Source organism: Entelurus aequoreus, linkage group LG14 (genome assembly GCF_033978785.1).
Source record: "Entelurus aequoreus isolate RoL-2023_Sb linkage group LG14, RoL_Eaeq_v1.1, whole genome shotgun sequence".
Lineage (NCBI taxonomy): Eukaryota > Metazoa > Chordata > Actinopteri > Syngnathiformes > Syngnathidae > Entelurus > Entelurus aequoreus.
The window spans coordinates 48,107,871-48,127,829 of NC_084744.1; the positions used below are offsets into that span (position 1 = coordinate 48,107,871).

A 19,959-nucleotide genomic window follows, 5' to 3' on the forward strand; every position below is an offset into this window, starting at 1 on the left:
TGTGGTGAAATTTGTCCTCTGCATTTGTCCCATCCCCTTGGGGAGCAGTGGGCAGCAGCGGCGCCGCGCCTGGGAATCATTTTGGTGATTTAACCCCCAACTCCAACCCTTTGTTGCTGAGTGCCAAGCAGGGAGGTTATGGGTCCCATTTTTATAGTCTTTGGTATGACTCGGCTGGGATTTGAACTCCAACCTACCGATCTCAGGGCGGACACTCTAGAGCAGATTCTTTAATTTACATGTGATCATTTTTAACAATCTGGTATTTTGTTGCAGACCATCCCAGTCACGTCCACTGGAATTCCGGTCAGTGATCGAACTTTCACCAGGACTTCACTGCTGGGCTTTGTGGGGCCAGTAAGTTTCTTGTACCTCATTTAATATGAAGTATTATTATAGCAAAATTATTTGCAAATGCGTATCTCAATGTGTGTGTGTGCAATTCACGTGTCTGTGTACTAATGTGTGTTTGTACTTCAACGTGCGTGTGTGTAATCAGAGCTGCGTGTGCGTGTTTTAAGTTGTATGTCTGTATTATGATTTGTGTGTAGGTTAAAAAAAAAATCTCTGTCCGTATTTCGGTGTGTGTGTGTGTGTGTGTGTGTGTGTGCGTGAAAGGATTTGTGTAAAGCAGGAAACCTCGGTTGACTGTCTTTTTACACATTTACACACTTTTTGCTATGTTTCTGCCATGAAAGACTTGTGTGTGAGTAACCATATTTGTGTATGCGTTTAATACAACCTGTGTGTGTGAACTAAGAGTTCTGTGTGCGTAAAAAAAGTCTGTGTCTGTAATCAAATTTGTGTGACTTTTGCGACACTTTTGCCGTGTTAGAGTTGTCTGGCCATGCAGCGATCCGAACTTGTAAAAAGGCTTGTTTCTGCAACTTCACCTTGCCTTTCCCTATACTCACCACTAGGGCAGCGCCTTGCACCCACTAGCGCTTGTGTTGGCCTCGAAGCCAAAAACAATTATAATGGACTTTCCATCACTTTTTGTATATAAAAGTTCATGTTTTAGCAGTAACATATTTGCCAGAACTATTTTGTACTTAAATAAGTTATCAGTAATGTTTTGACATATAGCGACCGAAATTCTCGTGTTTCCCCCGGGTGGCATGGCTCCCTGAGAGATAGGGCGACTCAGACCCACAGTCTTCCCAGTGGCCTCCTACTGGCCGGACGTGCCCTAGACATCTCTCCAGGGAGGTGTCTGGAGGCCTCCTGACCAAATGTCCGAACCACCTCACTGGCTCCTCTCAATGCGGAATAGCAGCGGCTTTATTCTCAACTCCTTCCGTATGACTGAGCTTCTCACCCTACCTCTGAGGGAGTCCCACCACCTGATGGAGGCAACGCAATCATTTCAGCCAAATCATAATATGGACAGACAACTTAAAACACACACACACGGCTCGGATTACACACACACACACACACACACACACACACACACACACACACACACACACACATTAGTACATAGACACGTGAATTGGATTACAGACGCACAAATTGAGAGACGTGTTTGCAAATACAAACCCCAAAACCAGTGAAGTTGGCACGTTGTGTAAATGGTAAATAAAAACAGAATACAATGATTTGCAAATCCTTTTCAACCTATATTCAATTGAATTGACTGCAAAGACAAGATATTTAACGTTCGAACTAGAAAACTTTATTTTTTGCAAATATTAGCTCATTTGGAATTTGATGCCTGCAACATGTTTAAAAAAAGCTGGCACAGGTGGGAAAAAAAGAAGTTGAGGAATGCTCATCAAACACTTATTTGGGACATCTCACAGGTGAACAGGCAAATTGGGAACAGGTGGGTGCCATGATTGGGTATAAAAGTAGATTCCATGAAATGCTCAGTCATTCACAAACAAGGATGGGGCGAGGGTCACCACTTTGTCAACAAATACGTGAGCAAATTGTCCAACAGTTAAAGAACAACATTTCTTAACGAGCTATTGCAAGGAATTTAGGGATTTCACCATCTACGGTCCGTAATATCATCAAAAGGTTTAGAGAATCTGGAGAAATAACTGCACGTAAGCGATAATATTACGGACCTTCGATCCCTAAGGCAGTACTGCATGAAAAACCAACATCAGTGTGTAAAGGATATCACCACATGAGCTCAGGAACACTTCAGAAAACCACTGTCAGTAACTACAGTTGGTCGCTACATCTGTAAGTGCAAGTTTAAACTACTATGCAAAGCGAAAGCCATTTATCAACAACACCCAGAAATGCTGCCGGCTTCGCTGGGCCCGAGCTCATCTAAGATGGACTGATGCAAAGTGGAAAAGTGTTCTGTGGTCTGACGAGTGCACATTGTTTTTGGAAACTATGGATGTCGTGTCCTCCGGACCAAAAAGGAAAAGAACTATCCGGATTGTTCTAGGCGCAAAGTTCAAAAGCCAGCATCTGTGATGGTATGGGGGTGTATTAGTGCCCAAGACATGGGTAACACTCACATCTGTGAAGGCACCATTAATGCTGAAAGGTACACACAGGTTTTGGAGCAACATATGTTGCCATCCAAGCAACGCTATTATGGACGCCCCTGCTTATTTCAGCAAGACAATGCCAAGCCACGTGTTACAACAGCGTGGCTTCATAGTAAAAGAGTGCGGGTACTAGGCTGGCCTGCCTGTAGTCCAGACCTGTCTCCCATTGAAAATGTGTGGCGGATTAAGAAGCCTAAAATACCACAACGGAGACCCCCGGACTGTTGAACAACTTAAGCTGTACATCAAGCAAGAATGGGAAAAAATTCCACCTGAAAAGCTCCAAAAATTGGTCTCATTTCCCAAACGTTAACTGAGTGTTGTTAAAAGGAAAGGCAATGTAACACAGTGGTAAAAATGCTTCTGTGCCAACTTTTTTGCATTGTGTTGCTGCCATTAAATCCAAAATGAATGATTTTTTGCAAAAAAATATTAAGTTTCTCAGTTCAAACATTAAATATCTTGTCTTTGCAGTCTATTTAATTGAATATAAGTTGAAAAGGATTTGCAAATCATTGTATTCTGTTTTTATTTACGATTTGCACAACGTGCCAACTTCACTGGTTTTGGGTTTTGTACTTTTGCGACCATAATACATTTAAACCTTAATTTTCCTTTTCAAACACATAGCTTTAATTTGGACTCTTCCGCTTCCAATGTGACGTAAGCTATTTTAATCAACAAACATGCTGGCATATTGACTGAAAAGCAATTCCAAAGACACCAATAATGAGAAGTAAAAGCCGTACTCTGCATTTTTTGCATGTTGATTGCAAAGGGGACCTCTTTAATGGTTTCTCTGACCTGAATTACGCCTCAAAATGAGTTGGCCAGCGCTGACAGCATACTTTATTGTGCTACGAAGATATGTGATGTGTAATACGTAAATAGATCCGATGAATCACTGACTTTTTTGAAGCCAGTGAAGGAGGAATTTTATGCCTCTACCTGACATCTGTCGCGGTGATTCAGGGCCTGGCCTCAGCGAGTCTTTGATGGATGTGCATGGCAGTGAATCTGAAATAGACTGATCAGATGAGGATACAGAATGTTTTGCATCATCCACCAAACTTGCATTCATTTGAAAATATTTCCATCTAATGGCATGCTCTTATTTCTGTGTCCACCAGGACAGTCTCGTGTTTATTGTCGGGAAGATGGATGGCTTGATGGTGGTCAGTGGGCGGCGACACAACGCTGACGACGTGGTTGCTACAGCGCTGGCGGTGGAGCCTATGAAGTTTGTTTACAGGGGGAGGTCAGAAAACACATAATTTATATCATCTCTAATAGGGTTGTACGGTAGTAATGAATCATATTCGGTACTATACCGCCTCTGAAAAGTACCAGTAGTCCGCCACCCCCCAGCATCCCCGTCGTCGTCACGTCGTGTCATTGCTGGTTTACGAGTAGAGGAGCATGTTTGGCAGCGCACAACCACGGAGTACTTACAAACAGACACAGTGTATAGACAGAAAAGGGAGAACGGACGCATTTTGGCTTAAAAACTGATAATGAAGGTGAAGCCATAACAATGAAACGCCCTCAAGAAGAGGTGCTTTAAGACATGGTTAGCTAGTTAGCGGCTAAAGTTCAGCCCCAGTCTGCAATGATTTAGCTACTTCTAAATCACTAATCCTTGCCTTCATGGCGACAAATAAAGTAAAGTTCTTTCAAGTATACTCCCTGCAGGACGAGGAATCTAATCATGCTTCACTACACACCGTAGCTCACCGGCGTCAAAATGTAAACAAACGCCATTGGTGGATCTACACCTGACATCCACTGTAATGATACCAAGTACATGAACGTATCTAGTCGATACTACTATGATTACGTCAATATTTTTTGGCATCACAACATCTTCTTTCGTTTTTAAAAAAATTTATATTATGTTTATAAACTCAGGAAATATGTCCCTGGACACATGAGGACTTTGAATATGCCAATGTATGATCATGTAACGACTTGGTATCGGATTGATACCCAAATTTGTGGTATCATCCAAAACTAATGTAAAGCATCCAAACAGAAAAATAAATGTTTATTACATATTAACAGAAGTGTAGATAGAAAATGTTAAACAAGAAAGTAAGCAGATATTAACAGTAAATGAACAAGTAGATTCATAATTAATTTTCTACCACTTGTCCTTAATAATGTTGACAAAATAATAGAATGGAACATGACACAATATGTTACTGCATATGTCAGCAGACTAAATTAGGAGCCTTTGTTTGTTTATTTACTACTAAAAGACAAGTTGTCTTGTATGTTCACTATTTTATTTAAGGACAAACTTGCAATAAGAAACATGTGTTTAATGTACCCTAAGATTTTTTGTTAAAATAAAGCCAACAATGCAATTTTTTGTGGTCCCCTTTATTTAGATAAGTATCAAAGTACCGAAAAGCATCAAAATAATTTTGGTACCAGTACCAAAATGTTGGTATCGGGACTACTCTAATCTCTAATCTGAGTACACAGACAGACAGCCACAACATTTGGTACACCAGTACAACCAAATGAGATCCAATGCAATTAAGCTAGGTTTGCTATTTCTCTAGAATTTTTGTGTTATTTTTTTTGATAAGTCCACAGAAGCATACCAGTGAAGGCAAAGAGAGACATAATGATGATAGAAAACCAGAAGTGAGGGAAAGTGGTACTGCTGTAGAAGCGGCATCTGTAGAATGTGGGTAATAGTAAAAGAAGGATGGGAAACCTCCAATTTATACATAACTCGACGCTTACCGTTTGCCCGTTGGCACTCACCTCCAGTTAAGGAAGGCAGTGCAAGCATCCTATGCAAATTATCCAAACAGTAGTAGTATATGCGCTTTAGCTTTCCTATTTTAGGAAAAATCACTCCACCGATATGGCTCTTATTCAATTGGTTGAGAATATCTATACCGCCTTTAATAAGAAGGAATTTGTTCTTGGCATATTCCTTGATCTTTCTAAAGCTTTTGATTCTGTTGATTATACTATTTTACTTGATGAATTACATATCGATGGTTTTCAAAATATTACTTTTAAATGGCTGTCTAGTTATGTTTATAACTGTGAGCAATATGTAAATATGTGTATGTCAAAGGTTGTTCTTCATCCAAAATTAAGATTAGATTTAGATTTCCTTTTAATGTCATTCAAATTTAAACTTTACAGTACAGATAAGAACAACATTTAGTTGCATTAGCTCGTTGTAGTTTAGGATAAAAGAGCAATAATGTGCAGATATAAATAAATAGATTACTGTACAGATAAATATATTGCACTTTTTCACATGCATCCACGTTTATGGATTAAGATGTAATGTGAAGTTCCTCAGGGGTCTATACTTGGACCCCAATTATTTCTTATTTACATCAATGACCTGGCTACGGTATCTTCATCCTTTACACCATTGGCTGATGATACAAATTAGATCCTAACTCACAAGAAATTTGAAAACCTCATTAGGGAAGCTGATTCTGGTATAGCCATGCTATCTGAATGGTTTCTTGTTATTAGGCTATCACTGAATGTAAAAAAAAAAAATCCTACTTTATTGTGTTTGCAAACAAAAACAAAACATACTGTAAACAGAGTGCTAAGATTTCTATTGGAGGAATCAAAATTAGTCAAGTTTCATCTACCAAATTTCTAGGTATCCTAGTGGATCAATAACTGTCATGGACAGAACACAGGTTCAGTAACCAATAAAGTGTCAAGATATGATAAATGGGTTATACTTGTATAGCGCTTTTCTACCTCCAAGGTACTCAAAGCGCTTTGACAGTATTTCCACATTCACCCATTCACACACACATTCACACACTAATGGCGGGAGCTGCCATGCAAGGCGCTAACCAGCAGCCATCAGGAGCAAGGGTGAAGTGTCTTGCCCAAGGACACAACGGATGTGACTAGGATGGTAGAAGGTGGGGATTGAACCCCAGTAACCAGCAACCCTCCGATTGCTGGCACGGCCACTCTACCAACTTCGCCACGCCGCCCCTATCTTGGTAACATCAGAAGAATCAGGATACAGTTTAATGTATCCATATCTTATCTATTGCAATATTGCAATATTGTCTGGGCTAGTACATATCCATCAAATTGACACAAATTATTCATTATGCAAAAAATATTTGTAATAATTGCTACCTCCTCTAACTATTTGGCTCCATCTGCTCCTCTTTTAGTAAACTAAATGTACTATCTATTTATGATATCAACACAGTTCAGTCCTCTTATTTTATCTATAAATATACTTACCTCCCTAATATGCTTCCTAACCCTTTCAAAGAGTATTTTAAGACCAATTCGCAAGTTCATTATCATATTACTAGACAAACTGATCATCTCCGTCCTATAATCTCCTATCACTCTTAGCCAGTTTTCCATCAAACACAGAGGTCCTTTACTCTGGAATAATCATCTATGTATTGCAAACTCCTCATCTTCACTCACTAACTTTAAACATAGATTAAGGCCCAGCCTGATGAATCAACATTCTCCATCTGTTCCTACCTTACAATGTAGCCCTATACTTCCTCACAGGCACACACACACGCACCTAGACTCAATCCACACAAGGTAGACTACTTGTTATCTTATTTTTTTTATATACTATATTTAATTTTATTTGTTAATTTACTGCTTTAGGTGAGAACCTTGCAGAAGCCTTTTTGGGTTTCTTTTCTCACCTGCACTTATTTCTTATTTCTTATTACATATTTCTCATTACTCATTTCTTGTCTCTATGGTTTTTTTCCCCAATGTTACCTTTTGTAGTGTTTATATTGTGCCAATAAATAAATGAAATATTAGCTCTCATTAGAAACCTCCAGACATGCATCCACCAAATATGAAATTTTGCGATGTGTGTTGCAGGATAGCTGTGTTTTCTGTGTCGGTGCTGCATGACGAGAGGATCGTTGTCGTGGCCGAGCAGAGACCAGACGCCTCAGAGGAAGACAGCTTCCAATGGATGAGCCGCGTCCTGCAGGTACTTAGTGGCTATATTTTTTATTTACACTGTTACTATCACACAAGGTTCTTATAAAACATTGTGTGTACACAACCACACATTGTCGATAGTCAATGCTTTAGCACAGCACATCAAATGTGGGAAATCTTGGAATTTTTCATTTAAAAGAAGAAATTACACCTGTGTTTGAACTCCCAAAACCTAATAGTTTCAAAACGAGAAGTTTTGAGGAGTTTAAAAATGGCAGGCCATTGAGCACATTGCTGGGTATTGTGGCCTAACAGCTACATTTTTGTTTCATCTGATCACAGAACTTTCCTCCAGAAGGTCTTATCTTTGTCCATGTGATGTCAGATGAAACAAAAATTAAGCTGTTTGGCCACAACACCCAGCAATGTGTTTGGAGGAGAAAAGGTGAGGCTTTTAATCCCAGGAACACCAGGCCTACCGTCAAGCTTGGTGGTGGTAGTATTATGCCCTGGGCCTGTTTTGCTGCCAATGGAACTGGTGCTTTACAGAGAGTAAATGGGACAATGAAAAAGGAGGATTACATCCAAATTCTTCAGGACAACCTAAAATCATCAGCCCGGAGGTTGGGTCTTGGGCGCAGTTGGGTGTTCCAACAGGACAATGACCCCAAACACACCTCAAAAGTGGTAAAGGAATGGCTAAATCAGGCTAGAATGAAGGTTTTAGAATGGCCTTCCCAAAGTCCTGACTTAAATGTGTGGATAATGCTGAAGAAACAAGTCCATGTCAGAAAACCAACACATTTAGCTGAACTACACCAATTTTGTCAAGAGGAGTGGTCAAAAATTCACCCAGAAGCTTGTGGATGGCTACCAAAAGCGCCTTATTGCAGTGAAACTTGCCAAGGGACATGTAACCAAATATTAACATTGCTGTATGTATACTTTTGACCCAGCAGATTTGGTCACACTTTCAGCAGACCCATAATAAATTCATAAAAGAAACAAACTTCATGAATGTTTTTTATGACCAACAAGTATGTGCTCCAATCACTCTACCACAAAAAAATAAGAGTTGTAGAAATTATTGGAAACTCAAGACAGCCATGACATTATGTCCTTTACGAGTGTATGTAAACTTTTGACCACGACTGTATCTTAAAGTCGTCATCACTATTTTTCTTTCAGACACGGTCGAAAATAAACTTCATAAACATATTGATTCAGATTTGGCATGGTGTATTATTATGCACATGCCAAGATTATTTGATAATCAAAATTTGAGCTCACCTTTTTTGTGTTTCCTCATGACCGGAAGCTGAGCGGGAGGAGCTTAACTTCATGTCTAAATAAGTACATATGTCCACCTCGCCGTGACATCACAACTTAGCCAGACTGCAAAAACCAGCGAAAAAGAGACATCCAAAACTGCCTGCACGCTCACACCAAAATGTATGAACTTTTTGATATGACGCCTTGGCATTGTTTAACACGAGTATGCAACATTGTAACAGAAAATAGGAAATTCATTGTAGGTCCCCTTTAATTTTAGTACTGTTGAGTTTAAGTGTTTACGCAGGCTGTCAAACTATTAAAATGTTTAATTAGATTAAACAGTGTTGCTGTGCATTCATTTATATTAATCACAATTAAATATCATAAATGTTTTTAATCTATTTTAACCAAGTTTCATATTGCATCAACAAAGAGACTAAAAAGGAAAGGGACTATACTGTATATATGCACTTACCGTGTTTATTAAACACCTTAACACCATGTGAACAAAAACATGTGATTTTCTAAACAAACATCCACATTATTGTGGACCATTTTATGTTATTAAAGTGTCATTTTCTGTGTAGCCTCTTTTATATTGACTTGTTTGCTTCTGCAGCCGGTCATTACTGCTCAACTGCCCCTTTGAGCATGCGTGACACTAACATTATTTGGACAAACTTACCGAAATGCGCTGCCAAAATCCTTTAAGGGACTCTGAGTCATTCTGCGCTGCAAATAGGTTAATTGCATTCAAATATTTAAGCAGTTTAAATGAATAGTTATGATGGATTAATCTGCATTAAAGTGTACATTTTGTTCACATAAAGTATGTTTGAAATGTTGAAAATCTCCAATATTGATTGAATAATTGTATATAATTAGCTTAAATACCGGTACAATAGGATTGACTTGATCCCACATTGGAGAAATTTCAAGTCAGTGTTGGACTTGCGCACATTATTATATAATTTTAATTATGACATTAATTTGCTTTTAATCACAGCTGGAGGGCTCTTCTTTCTGGACCCACACATTACACCACAATTAATTGAATGCTTCCTGTATAATAAAAAACATGTTGTAATTATGAAGATGGCTGTTAAGTCTGAATATTATATATCATCTAATGTATACACTGCAAAAAAGTGCTGACAAAATATAAGATAAAAAGACTACATTTTTGAAAAAAATAAAATAATTAAAACTTGTGAAATTATCTGTCCATGCAGCTAGTTAATTTTACGTGATAAACATTCTAAATTAAGATTTGTACATCTAGAAATTAGCAGGACTTTTAAGAAAGTATTGGATGTAGAAAACAACCATTTTTCAACCTGCAATTCTTAAATTAAACATCCTCGTGATGTTGTATAATCTTTAAATTAATATCTGGGGAAAACCAAGATATCTTATTTGAATAGTTATTTTCTTAATTTTAACATTTTTTAAATTAAAGTAGACCAATTTTAATTATTCAGAATAAAATGAAGACTGTGATATATAAAGTCAATGACTGAAAATAGGTAAATAGCTCTTAAAACTAGAGACATTTCTGGAAATAAAATGTTAAATCTTGGCAAGTGGCAAATAACATGCAGTGGATACAATACCACACATTGATTGATTGAAACTTTTATTAGTAGATTGCACAGTACAGTACATATTCCGTACAATTGACCACTAAATGGTAACACCCGAATACGTTTTTCAACTTGTTTAAGTCGGGGTCCACGTTAATCAATTCATGGTAAACATTTAAGGACACCTGCCTATTCAATGAAAGCATGAGCAAGTGTCTCCAAACATTAAAGTGGTACTGTATATTATGTCTATATTTCAGAATGAATACGTCAGGTGAGTATTTTATAATTATACCTTTTGCTTGACTGCTTTGTTGACCTGCTGTTTTTTTAATCATCTTGTTGTTTCCAGGCAATAGACAGCATCCACCAGGTGGGAGTGTACTGCTTGGCTCTGGTGCCTGCCAACACACTTCCCAAGGCTCCCCTGGGTGGCATCCACATTTCAGAGACTAAACAGCGCTTCCTAGAGGGCGCCTTGCATCCCTGCAATGTCCTCATGTGCCCTCACGCGTGCGTCACCAACCTGCCCAAGCCGAGACAAAAGCAGCCAGGTGCGGAGCAGCACACTTCCCCGCTGCAAGGGGAAGATTTTTTATTTTTACTGCTGTTTATTTTAATGATGTTTGGTATTCACTGAGTGATGAATGTGTATGTGGTGTCCAGAGGTGGGCCCCGCTTCTATGATAGTGGGCAACCTGGTGGCGGGAAAGAGGATAGCACAAGCCTGTGGGAGAGATGTGACCCAGTTGGAAGACAACGATCAGGTGCGGACGTGGTTTGACGTCAACATAAATGCTCTCATTTCAGGTGGAGCTTTCTTGTTTCTGTATGTTTATGTGTGAAGTAACTGTTGCATTTGTGTGTCTATGTGCACTTGTAGTTCCTCTATATTCAGGATGTGCTACAGTGGAGAGCGCAGGCCACGCCAGACCATCCGCTGTTCCTTGTTCTCAATGCCAAGGTACCTAGACTCGTCAAAGTCTTTTGAGATGTCCATTAATCTTAATGAGTTACAGTGGAACCTCGATTTACAAACTGAATTTTTTCGTGAACATGGTTCGTACACTATATTGCCAAAAGTATTTGGCCACCTGCCTTGACTCGCATATAAACTTGAAGTGCCATCCCATTCCTAACCCATAGGGTTCAATATGATGTCGGTCCACTTTTTGCAGCTATTACAGCTTCAACTCTTCTGGGTGTCCACAAGGTTGCGGAGTGTGTTTATAGGAATTTTCCACCATTCTTCCAAAAGTGCATAGGTGAGGTCACACACTGATGTTGGTCGAGAAGGCCTGGCTCTCAGTCTCCGTTCTAATTCATCCCAAAGGTGTTCTATCGGGTTCAGGTCAGGAATCTGTGCAGGCCAGTCAAGTTCCATTTTCTTACAGTAAAGCCGACCGTTGCCTTTGAATATTTAGGAGCGAGGAAATTTCACGACTGGATTTGTTGCACTATGACAGTTCCACGATGGAAATCACTAAGTTCCTGAGAGAGGCCCATTCTTTCACAAATATTTGTAGAAACAGTCTCCATGCCTAAGTGCTTGATTTTATACGCCTGTGGCCGGGCCAAGTGATTAGGACACCTGATTCTGATCATTTGGATGGGTGGCCAAATACTTTTGGCAATATAGTGTACCGTGATGTGATGTCAAGCTACTTTCTGACCATCTCTTCAAGATGTCTTATTTACGTGGCTCCACTTCGACAGCGTCTTCTCGCTGACATCTTTGTTGTAGCGGGAGTTTTTAGCGCTTCCATAGTGAGTCTACTGACAGATGCGAGTCAGAACTCTGTTACTTTGTATTAGAAATGGCAACAGCGGAGGATTAATGTCCCACAAGACGTTAGAGAAAAAGGAGCTCATTGACAACTGCACGGTCTACAATGGTGGATGTGCGCCAATTTTCATGACTTACGCAGATCTCAAAAACACATTAGCAGGTGCCAATAGGTGATAAAAGTTAGTTTTGCATAATACTGCAAAATAAAACGCCAGATAATGTCTCCTACTAGGCGTCATTTTGGGCTCCTTATACACAGACCAAATATGTTGAAACACAGCACGTCTGACTACGGTAGCCGTAATGCTCCGACAGTCCATCAAGCGGTGCGGCTTTGTAACTTACCAACGTCGTACTAAACATTTTGAGAGATTTTTGAAGGCCCATTTGTAATGTTCTATATTCTCAATGAAATACCAACGTTTTGGTGTTGCCTGCATACCGTACTTGCTAGTGCCATTTTTTAAACAGGCATCAACCTCATGTATATTTTATGTGTGACTGCCATCTACTGGTCACACTTATCATTACAACTTGTATCACAGAAAAGCAGTCCGTAAAGACAACCTGAACTAGAACATACACAAGGCGCACCAGGTTATAAGGCGCACTGTCAATTTTTGAGAAAATTAAAGGATTTTAAGTGCGACTTATAGTCCAAAAATGATGGTAATCTTCTTTGTGTTCAGCCAAAGAAAAGGGGAGGCAGTGTAGACAACACTGTGGAAACTTACTAAATGTTTCCAACCAAACATCGCTTGTCCATTGCTCTCTTTGGACTCATATTGAGCTAGCAAAACTATAAAAATGCTGTAAAAAGGCTAATTAACACTCAAAAAGCTCACAAATGAGCAATTAGCCCAGTAGCTAACAACAGCACTGTTTTGGTTATTGCTCTGCTGACGGAGATCGATAAGCCCACCCTCAATGGCTGACTGCAAACATACAATGGGGGACTGAAACGTTTGTACATGGAGACAAGGTTCCTACACTAAAGCATATTCTTATTTGGTCTCTGGTTCGTAAAGTGAAAAGTGTGTACAATCAGATGTTCATACATCGAGGTTCCACTGTATTATCCCACATGGCTGCATAGATACATTTGTCATGTTGCCTTTTAGGGCACGGTGGCGAGTTCAGCTTCCTGTCTGCAGCTACACAAGCGGGCCGAACGTGTTGCTGCGGCTCTGATGGGGCGCCTCAACACTGGGGACCACGTAGCACTTGTCTACCCACCAGGTACTCAACAGAAGCCGGATTCTCACTATCTAGACTGTTAAACGTAATAATTACTTGTATTTATGCCCAGGAATCGACCTGATAGCCACTTTCTATGGCTGCTTGTATGCTGGCTGTGTCCCGGTGACAGTCAGACCCCCACACCCACAGAACTTGGCCACCACCCTCCCCACTGTTAAGATGATTGTTGAGGTAACACAAACGCTGCAGACGCTCAGTGATATGTTCATTAAAGAGGAACTGCGTTTTTTATTTTATAACGTTTCTTTTAATTTGGCCTATTGTTTCACAATCCCTATGAGAGACAAGAACACATGTATTTTTTTTCCCCATTCGTTGTGATGCAGTTTCTTTGAGCTGTGTCTTCCTCGCCAGATACAAGAAGCCTTTTCATCGATAATAACATTGTGTGCCTCTGAGAGCAGCAGAAGCACTTCGTTTCTGTCGGCATAGCTTGGCAAGCGTCACATTAACGGCACCGAGTCATGCCGGTCCTTAATCTATTGGTCCCGTCTGCTGCAATGTTTCACCCTCTGTTTGTGCTCGCTGAGCTTCTATAACCAGCAGTTCATCCTCTCTATATTTAGCTTCAAAAAATAAGGTTATTTAATCCTGATTTGTCCAAAAATAGTCGTCTCCGTTGTCTGATACGAAGTCTGCCATGAATAGAAAACACACGTTTGTTGACGGAAGTAGGAACTATGTTGCTATTAGCACTTAAAATCAATGCGCCCATTAAAGAAGTTCCGGCAAATGACTAAAATACTGTAAATACTATACATATTGTTTTGAACGTGTCCGTCACTACGTTATATACTTAAATACTGCACATATTACATATTGTTTTGAACGTGTCCGTCACTACATTTTTATATATATATATATATACATATATATATATATATATATATATATATATATATATATATATATATATAGTGGAGGAGTTCAAGTACCTCGGAGTCTTGTTCACGAGTGAGGGAAGAGTGGATCGTGAGATCAACAGGCGGATCGGTGCGGCGTCTTCAGTAATGCGGACGCTGTATCGATCCGTTGTGGTGAAGAAGGAGCTGAGCCAGAAGGCAAAGCTCTCAATTTACCGGTCGATCTACGGTCCCATCCTCACATATGGTCAAGAGCTTGGGGTTATGACCGAAAGGACAAGATCACGGGTACAAGCGGCCGAAATGAGTTTCTTCCGCGGGGTGGCGGGGCTCTCCCTTAGAGATAGGGTGAGAAGCTCTGCCATCCGGGAGGAGCTCAAAGTAAAGCCGCTGCTCCTCCACATCGAGAGGAGCCAGATGAGGTGGTTCGGGCACCCAAAGCTCATAACCATATGTGAGGATGGGAATGTAGATCGACGGGTAAATTGAGAGCTTTGCTTTCCGGCTCAGCTTCTTCACCACAATGGATCGATACAGCGTCCGCATTACTGAAGACGCCGCACCGATCCACTCTTCTGAAGTTGTTTTAGAGGGCTTTGAAGGAAACATAATGGACTCCTATTAGCAGCATTCTTTTTAAATCTTTAAAATCAAAATCCATACAAAAAAGATGTGTGTTCTTGTCTCATTATTATGAGTGATAGGCAAAATCCCCCAAATAGCGCAGTTCCCTTCGAAGTCTTACAGAAAGTCTTATAGAAAGTGTACACAATTGAGTTGTAATGTAGTGTGGTATCTTTGTGTTAAAGGTCAGTAAGTCGGTGTGTATACTGACCACTCAAGCAATAATGAAACTGCTGAAATCCAAAGAGGCCGCTGCTGCAGTTGACGTCAAGAGCTGGCCCACGGTGTTGGACACAGGTGACCTATGATGCCGGACACCTTCATATTTTCGCACTGACTTTGTAGAGGGATTAGCGTAGATCAGGGGCCAAATCCGATCCGGGATTGACACCACTGGGCCCGAGGTCAGATTAATACTTGGGAGACAAACATTATTGCAGCAAATTCCTAAAAAAGACTAGTGTGCTCCTTTTGTCTAGAGGAACTTGGACTGCTGTAAACACATTGGCAGATCCTTGCATTGACATTTAACCTTGCTAGCAAACACAGAACACTGGGCTCCAAACTTGTGACGACTGAGGCGTTCCTCAAGGCGACCCTTTAGGTTCTCTTTTTTGGCAGTTCATAATGTTATTTATGTAAACTAGGTGTTGCTGTGGTTTGTTTACTTTACATGCAGTCAGTAGTCATTTGTTCAACTTCTTGAGTTATACTAGTGGTGTTCCTCAAGGTTCCATTTTAGGTCCTCTCGTATTCATCATTTGGGCTTTTCAACTGTTGGCCTGTGAATTCAGTTCAAAAAACATTTTTGCAGCAGATTCTTAAAAACATAGGGCTGTCATATTGATAATCTTTGACTAGCTTTTTTGCAGAAGGTCCTTAAAAACAGCAGAGCGTTCCTGTAACTCTGACCAAATAAATAGACCAATAGATCAAATGTGTACTGTAGAGGATGTGGTTCTCCAAAATATTCGGAAAAAGATAGGACTAACATACAAACCAGCAGGTGATGGCTATCGTTTTCTCTGATCTTTTCTTCCTGACACTTGCACACACACACGCACATGCACACACACACACACACACACACACCTGTGACATGGAGAAATGCAGCCGTGACACCGAGACCTACTGGAAAAAAAAGTGTCCAACGGTAGTCAACAAGTTAGCCAACAACAAAGTACAAATAGTAATGATGATAAATAAAGCAGAGTAGTCATTCAAGTGATTAGCAGCTGTACCATTTTTTTACTGATATTACAAGGGAATGTATGTCTTTAATTATGTTAGTAAAATTTTATTTTTTTTAATTGGGCTGAAAAAAAAGGTTGTTGTCTTATAATCAGGTACAGTAAGGTCACGTGTATGTTTTGTATTTTAACAGATTTCCATGTGTGTCTATTCAGATGAGGTTGAGTTGCTTCAGCCAAAAAAATGGTTTGATTGAAACCGATACCGATAATTTCCGATATTACATTTTAAAGCATTTATCGGCCGATAATATTGGCAGTCCAATATTATCGGACATCTCTACTTTCATCTCATTTATTTATTTTTAACGTTGATGTTCCTGGCAATCTAATTTTCAGTGAATGTATAGGTTAGGCAAATATAAGCCTTGGCTTCAGCCTATTCCTTTTTCTGTAATTGTTTTTCTTTTTGTGTGTACGTGTATGATTGTTAACATGGATAATGTGTGCTGTTAAATTGATCACACAAAATGTTTAATTTAATGCCCGGAATAAACTAATTTCATTTAATTTCAGATGACCTCCCCAGGAAGAAAAGTCCCCAGATCTACAAGCCCCCAACCCCGGAGATGTTGGCTTATCTTGACTTCAGTGTTTCCACCACAGGCATCCTGGCAGGAGTCAAGGTGAGTTCAGAACAGCTGTAGATGATAGGGATTATTCTTTGATGATCGTTAATTTCCCAAATTGCCCTCATTAGTGTTAACTTGTACGTTGGATAACGTCCATTTCCTGCTTGATTTGATCTTTCGTAGATGTCTCACGCCGCCACAAGTGCCTTGTGTCGCTCCATCAAGTTGCAGTGTGAACTCTACCCTTCGCGACAGATAGCCATCTGTTTGGATCCGTACTGCGGCCTGGGCTTCGCTCTCTGGTGCCTGTGCAGGTCAGTCACTGACATCCATAACGACTCCTTTTAGGAGGATCATGGGCAAAGTTTCTTCTCTAGCAATTAGCGCTGAGCTACCAGGTCTATGAAATAAGTTGTAGAGTTTGTATATTGGGGATAAAATAATTGAAACACCAGTTTCTGATATTGTAGTGAAGTGTGGTTCTTATTATTTAACACAATCTGGATTTTACTTTACTTAACATTAATACTGTAAATGCTGTGGTAAGTTTATAGCTAGAATAATTTACTTTAATACTGTAAAATGCTGTGGTAGGTTTATAGCTATAATATGACATATTCTATATCTACTTCTGTTTCTTAATAATATGGTCTGAAATGCACGTTGCACTTTTAATTATGCTTTGTTTGACTTCTATTATAGTGTGTTGCAACTTAATAACTATAGGAAAATGTGTGTCCCTGTGTGAAACCAGTTAAGGTTAGAACTGTAATAATAATAATAATAACATTGTTTGCCTCTCAGAGCAGCAGAAGCACTTAATTTCTGTCGGCATAACTTGACAAGCTTCACATTTACGGCACCGAGTCATGCCGGTCCTGACTTTATTGGTACCGTTTGCTGCAATGTTTCACCCTCTGTTTGTGCTTGCTTAGCTTCTCTAACCAGCAGTTCATCCTCTCTATATTCAGCTTCAAAAAGATAAGGTTAGTTAATCCTGATTTGTCCAAAAATAGTAATCTTTGTTGTCTGATACGAAGTCTGCCATGATTAGAAAACACACGTTTGTTGACGGAAGTAGGAACTATGTTGCTATTAGCACTGAAATCAATGTGCCCATTAAAGAAGTTCCGGCAAATGACTAAAATGCTGTACATATTACATATTGTTTTGAACGTGTCTGTCACTACATTATATATATTGTTGAAAGAAACATAGAAGACTCCTTTAGCAGCATTTTTTTAATTATCTTTAAAATGCATTAAAAAAAAAGGTGTGTGTTCTTGTCTCATTATTGTGAGTGATTCAATAATACTATTGTGTCTGTTGTCTATATGAGTGGTTCTTAACCTTTTTGACCTTGGGACCCAACTTTTCCACTACAGAGGGTCCCGGGACACACTCAAATATTAACACCAAATTAGTATTCTTAATCTTGATTTGAATTGTATTCAATAATTATATTTAACCTACTTTTAAATGTACATTAACAATCCACATATGAAAGGATGTGTTAATCACAAAGATTATTATCAAGGGACTCATAAAAACTGATTAAAAATAAATTTACATACAATTATGCAGTGCTAAAACAAATAAATTGTACCTAAATTAATCATTTATAATAACAGTATATGTTTCTTGAATCAATAAAATTAAAGTGCAAATGAAAATATAATTTCAGCAATTAGTCATAATTTTTTGCGCTTAAGAAACTTCTCTATGGCTTTAGCTCCAGACTTCTTCTGTTTGTTTGGTATTGTCATTACTGCCACAAGTGGTGGAAAAGTGTATTACAACTGAGTACCGCTGCGACCCACACTGACCACAGCTTAGAAGCAGGTATTTTTTTGGAGGGGCGCTCGCCCTATTGTTAAGAAACAGAATGTTTGTTAATTAGTTGTGATTGTGCACAAATAACGGAACAACACGTTGAGCATTTTAAACTGTTATTTTACACTCTACAGTACAAACATGATATATTATTATAGTGAATAATAACTGTTTTATGACGACGTGGTCGACCCCAAAACTGTTTTTACTGAAATACTGCGGTGTCAGTTTGGACTAGTGTTGTCCCGATACCAATATTTTGGTACCGGTACTAAAATTATTTCGATACTTTTCGGTACTTTTCTAAATAAAGCGGACCACAAAAAATTGCATTATTGGCTTTATTTTAACAAAAAACTTAGGGTACATTAAACATATTTTCCTTATTGCAAGTTTGTCCTTAAATAAAATAGTGAACATACAAGACAACTTGTGTTTTAGTAGTAAGTAAACAAAGGCTCCTAATTAGTCTGCTGACGTATGCAGTAACATATTGTGTCATTTTCCATTCTATTATTTTGTCAAAATTATTAAGGACAATTGCTAGAAAATTAATTATTAATCTACTTGTTCATTTACTGTTAATATCTGCTTACTTTCTCTTTTAACATGTTCTATCTACACTTCTGTTAAAATGTAATAATCACTTATTCTTCTGTTGTTTGATACTTTACATTAGTTTTGGATGATACCACACATTTGGGTATCAATCCGATACCAAGTCGTTACAGGATCATACATTGGTCATATTCAAAGTTCTCATGTGTCCAGGGACATATTTCCTGAGTTTATAAATATAATATACATTAAAAATAAACGAAAGAAGATGTGATCATAGTAGTATCGCTCCTGTACTTGGTATCATTACAGTGGATGTCAGGTGTAGATCCACCAATGGCATTTGTTTACATTTTGACGCCGGTGAGCTACGGTGTGTAGTGAAGCATGTTTAGCTATTTCTCATCCTGCAGGGATGATACTTGTAAGAAACTTACTTTATTTGTTGCCATGGTTGATTTAGAAGTAGCTACAACACTGCCGACAGCGGCTGGACTTTAGCCGCTAGCTAGCTAGCCATTTCTTAAAGTACCTTTTCCGGTGTTATAACTTCACCTTTATTGTTAGTTTTTAAGCCAAAATGCGTCCATTCTCCCTTTTCTGTCTACACACGGTGTCAGCTTGTAAGTACTCCGTGATTGTGCGCTGCCGAACATGCTCGTCTGCTCGTAAACTAGCAATGACACGACGTGGGGGACAGGTACTTTTCAGAGGCGGTATAGTACCGAAAATGAATCATTAGTATTGCGGTACTATACTAATACCGGTATACCGTACAACCCTAGTTTGGACCTATTTTTACATGAAAGCCGTCTCTCAAAGTGGAAGTTTTCTAAAAATGGTGTTATATTCTATATTGCCAAGTACTGTACTTAAAATAGTCATATGGTTG

The 19,959-nt window shown here is 39.1% G+C and overlaps 1 protein-coding gene across 5 annotated transcripts in view; it reads left to right on the forward strand.

Annotated features, from left to right (window-relative positions):
- Window positions 1-19,959, forward strand: part of dip2a (disco-interacting protein 2 homolog A) — a 222,984-nt gene that overhangs the window by 190,466 nt on the left and 12,559 nt on the right. For all 5 annotated transcript variants that reach the window (XM_062070068.1, XM_062070064.1, XM_062070065.1 and 2 more), the window contains 11 exons: window positions 277-357; window positions 3,647-3,774; window positions 7,395-7,509; window positions 10,671-10,872; window positions 10,985-11,085; window positions 11,202-11,282; window positions 13,229-13,346; window positions 13,417-13,538; window positions 15,040-15,151; window positions 16,621-16,730; window positions 16,860-16,990. In XM_062070068.1, coding sequence (XP_061926052.1) covers window positions 277-357; window positions 3,647-3,774; window positions 7,395-7,509; window positions 10,671-10,872; window positions 10,985-11,085; window positions 11,202-11,282; window positions 13,229-13,346; window positions 13,417-13,538; window positions 15,040-15,151; window positions 16,621-16,730; window positions 16,860-16,990 — 1,301 coding nt within the window. The remainder of the gene's footprint in view (window positions 1-276; window positions 358-3,646; window positions 3,775-7,394; window positions 7,510-10,670; window positions 10,873-10,984; window positions 11,086-11,201; window positions 11,283-13,228; window positions 13,347-13,416; window positions 13,539-15,039; window positions 15,152-16,620; window positions 16,731-16,859; window positions 16,991-19,959) is intronic.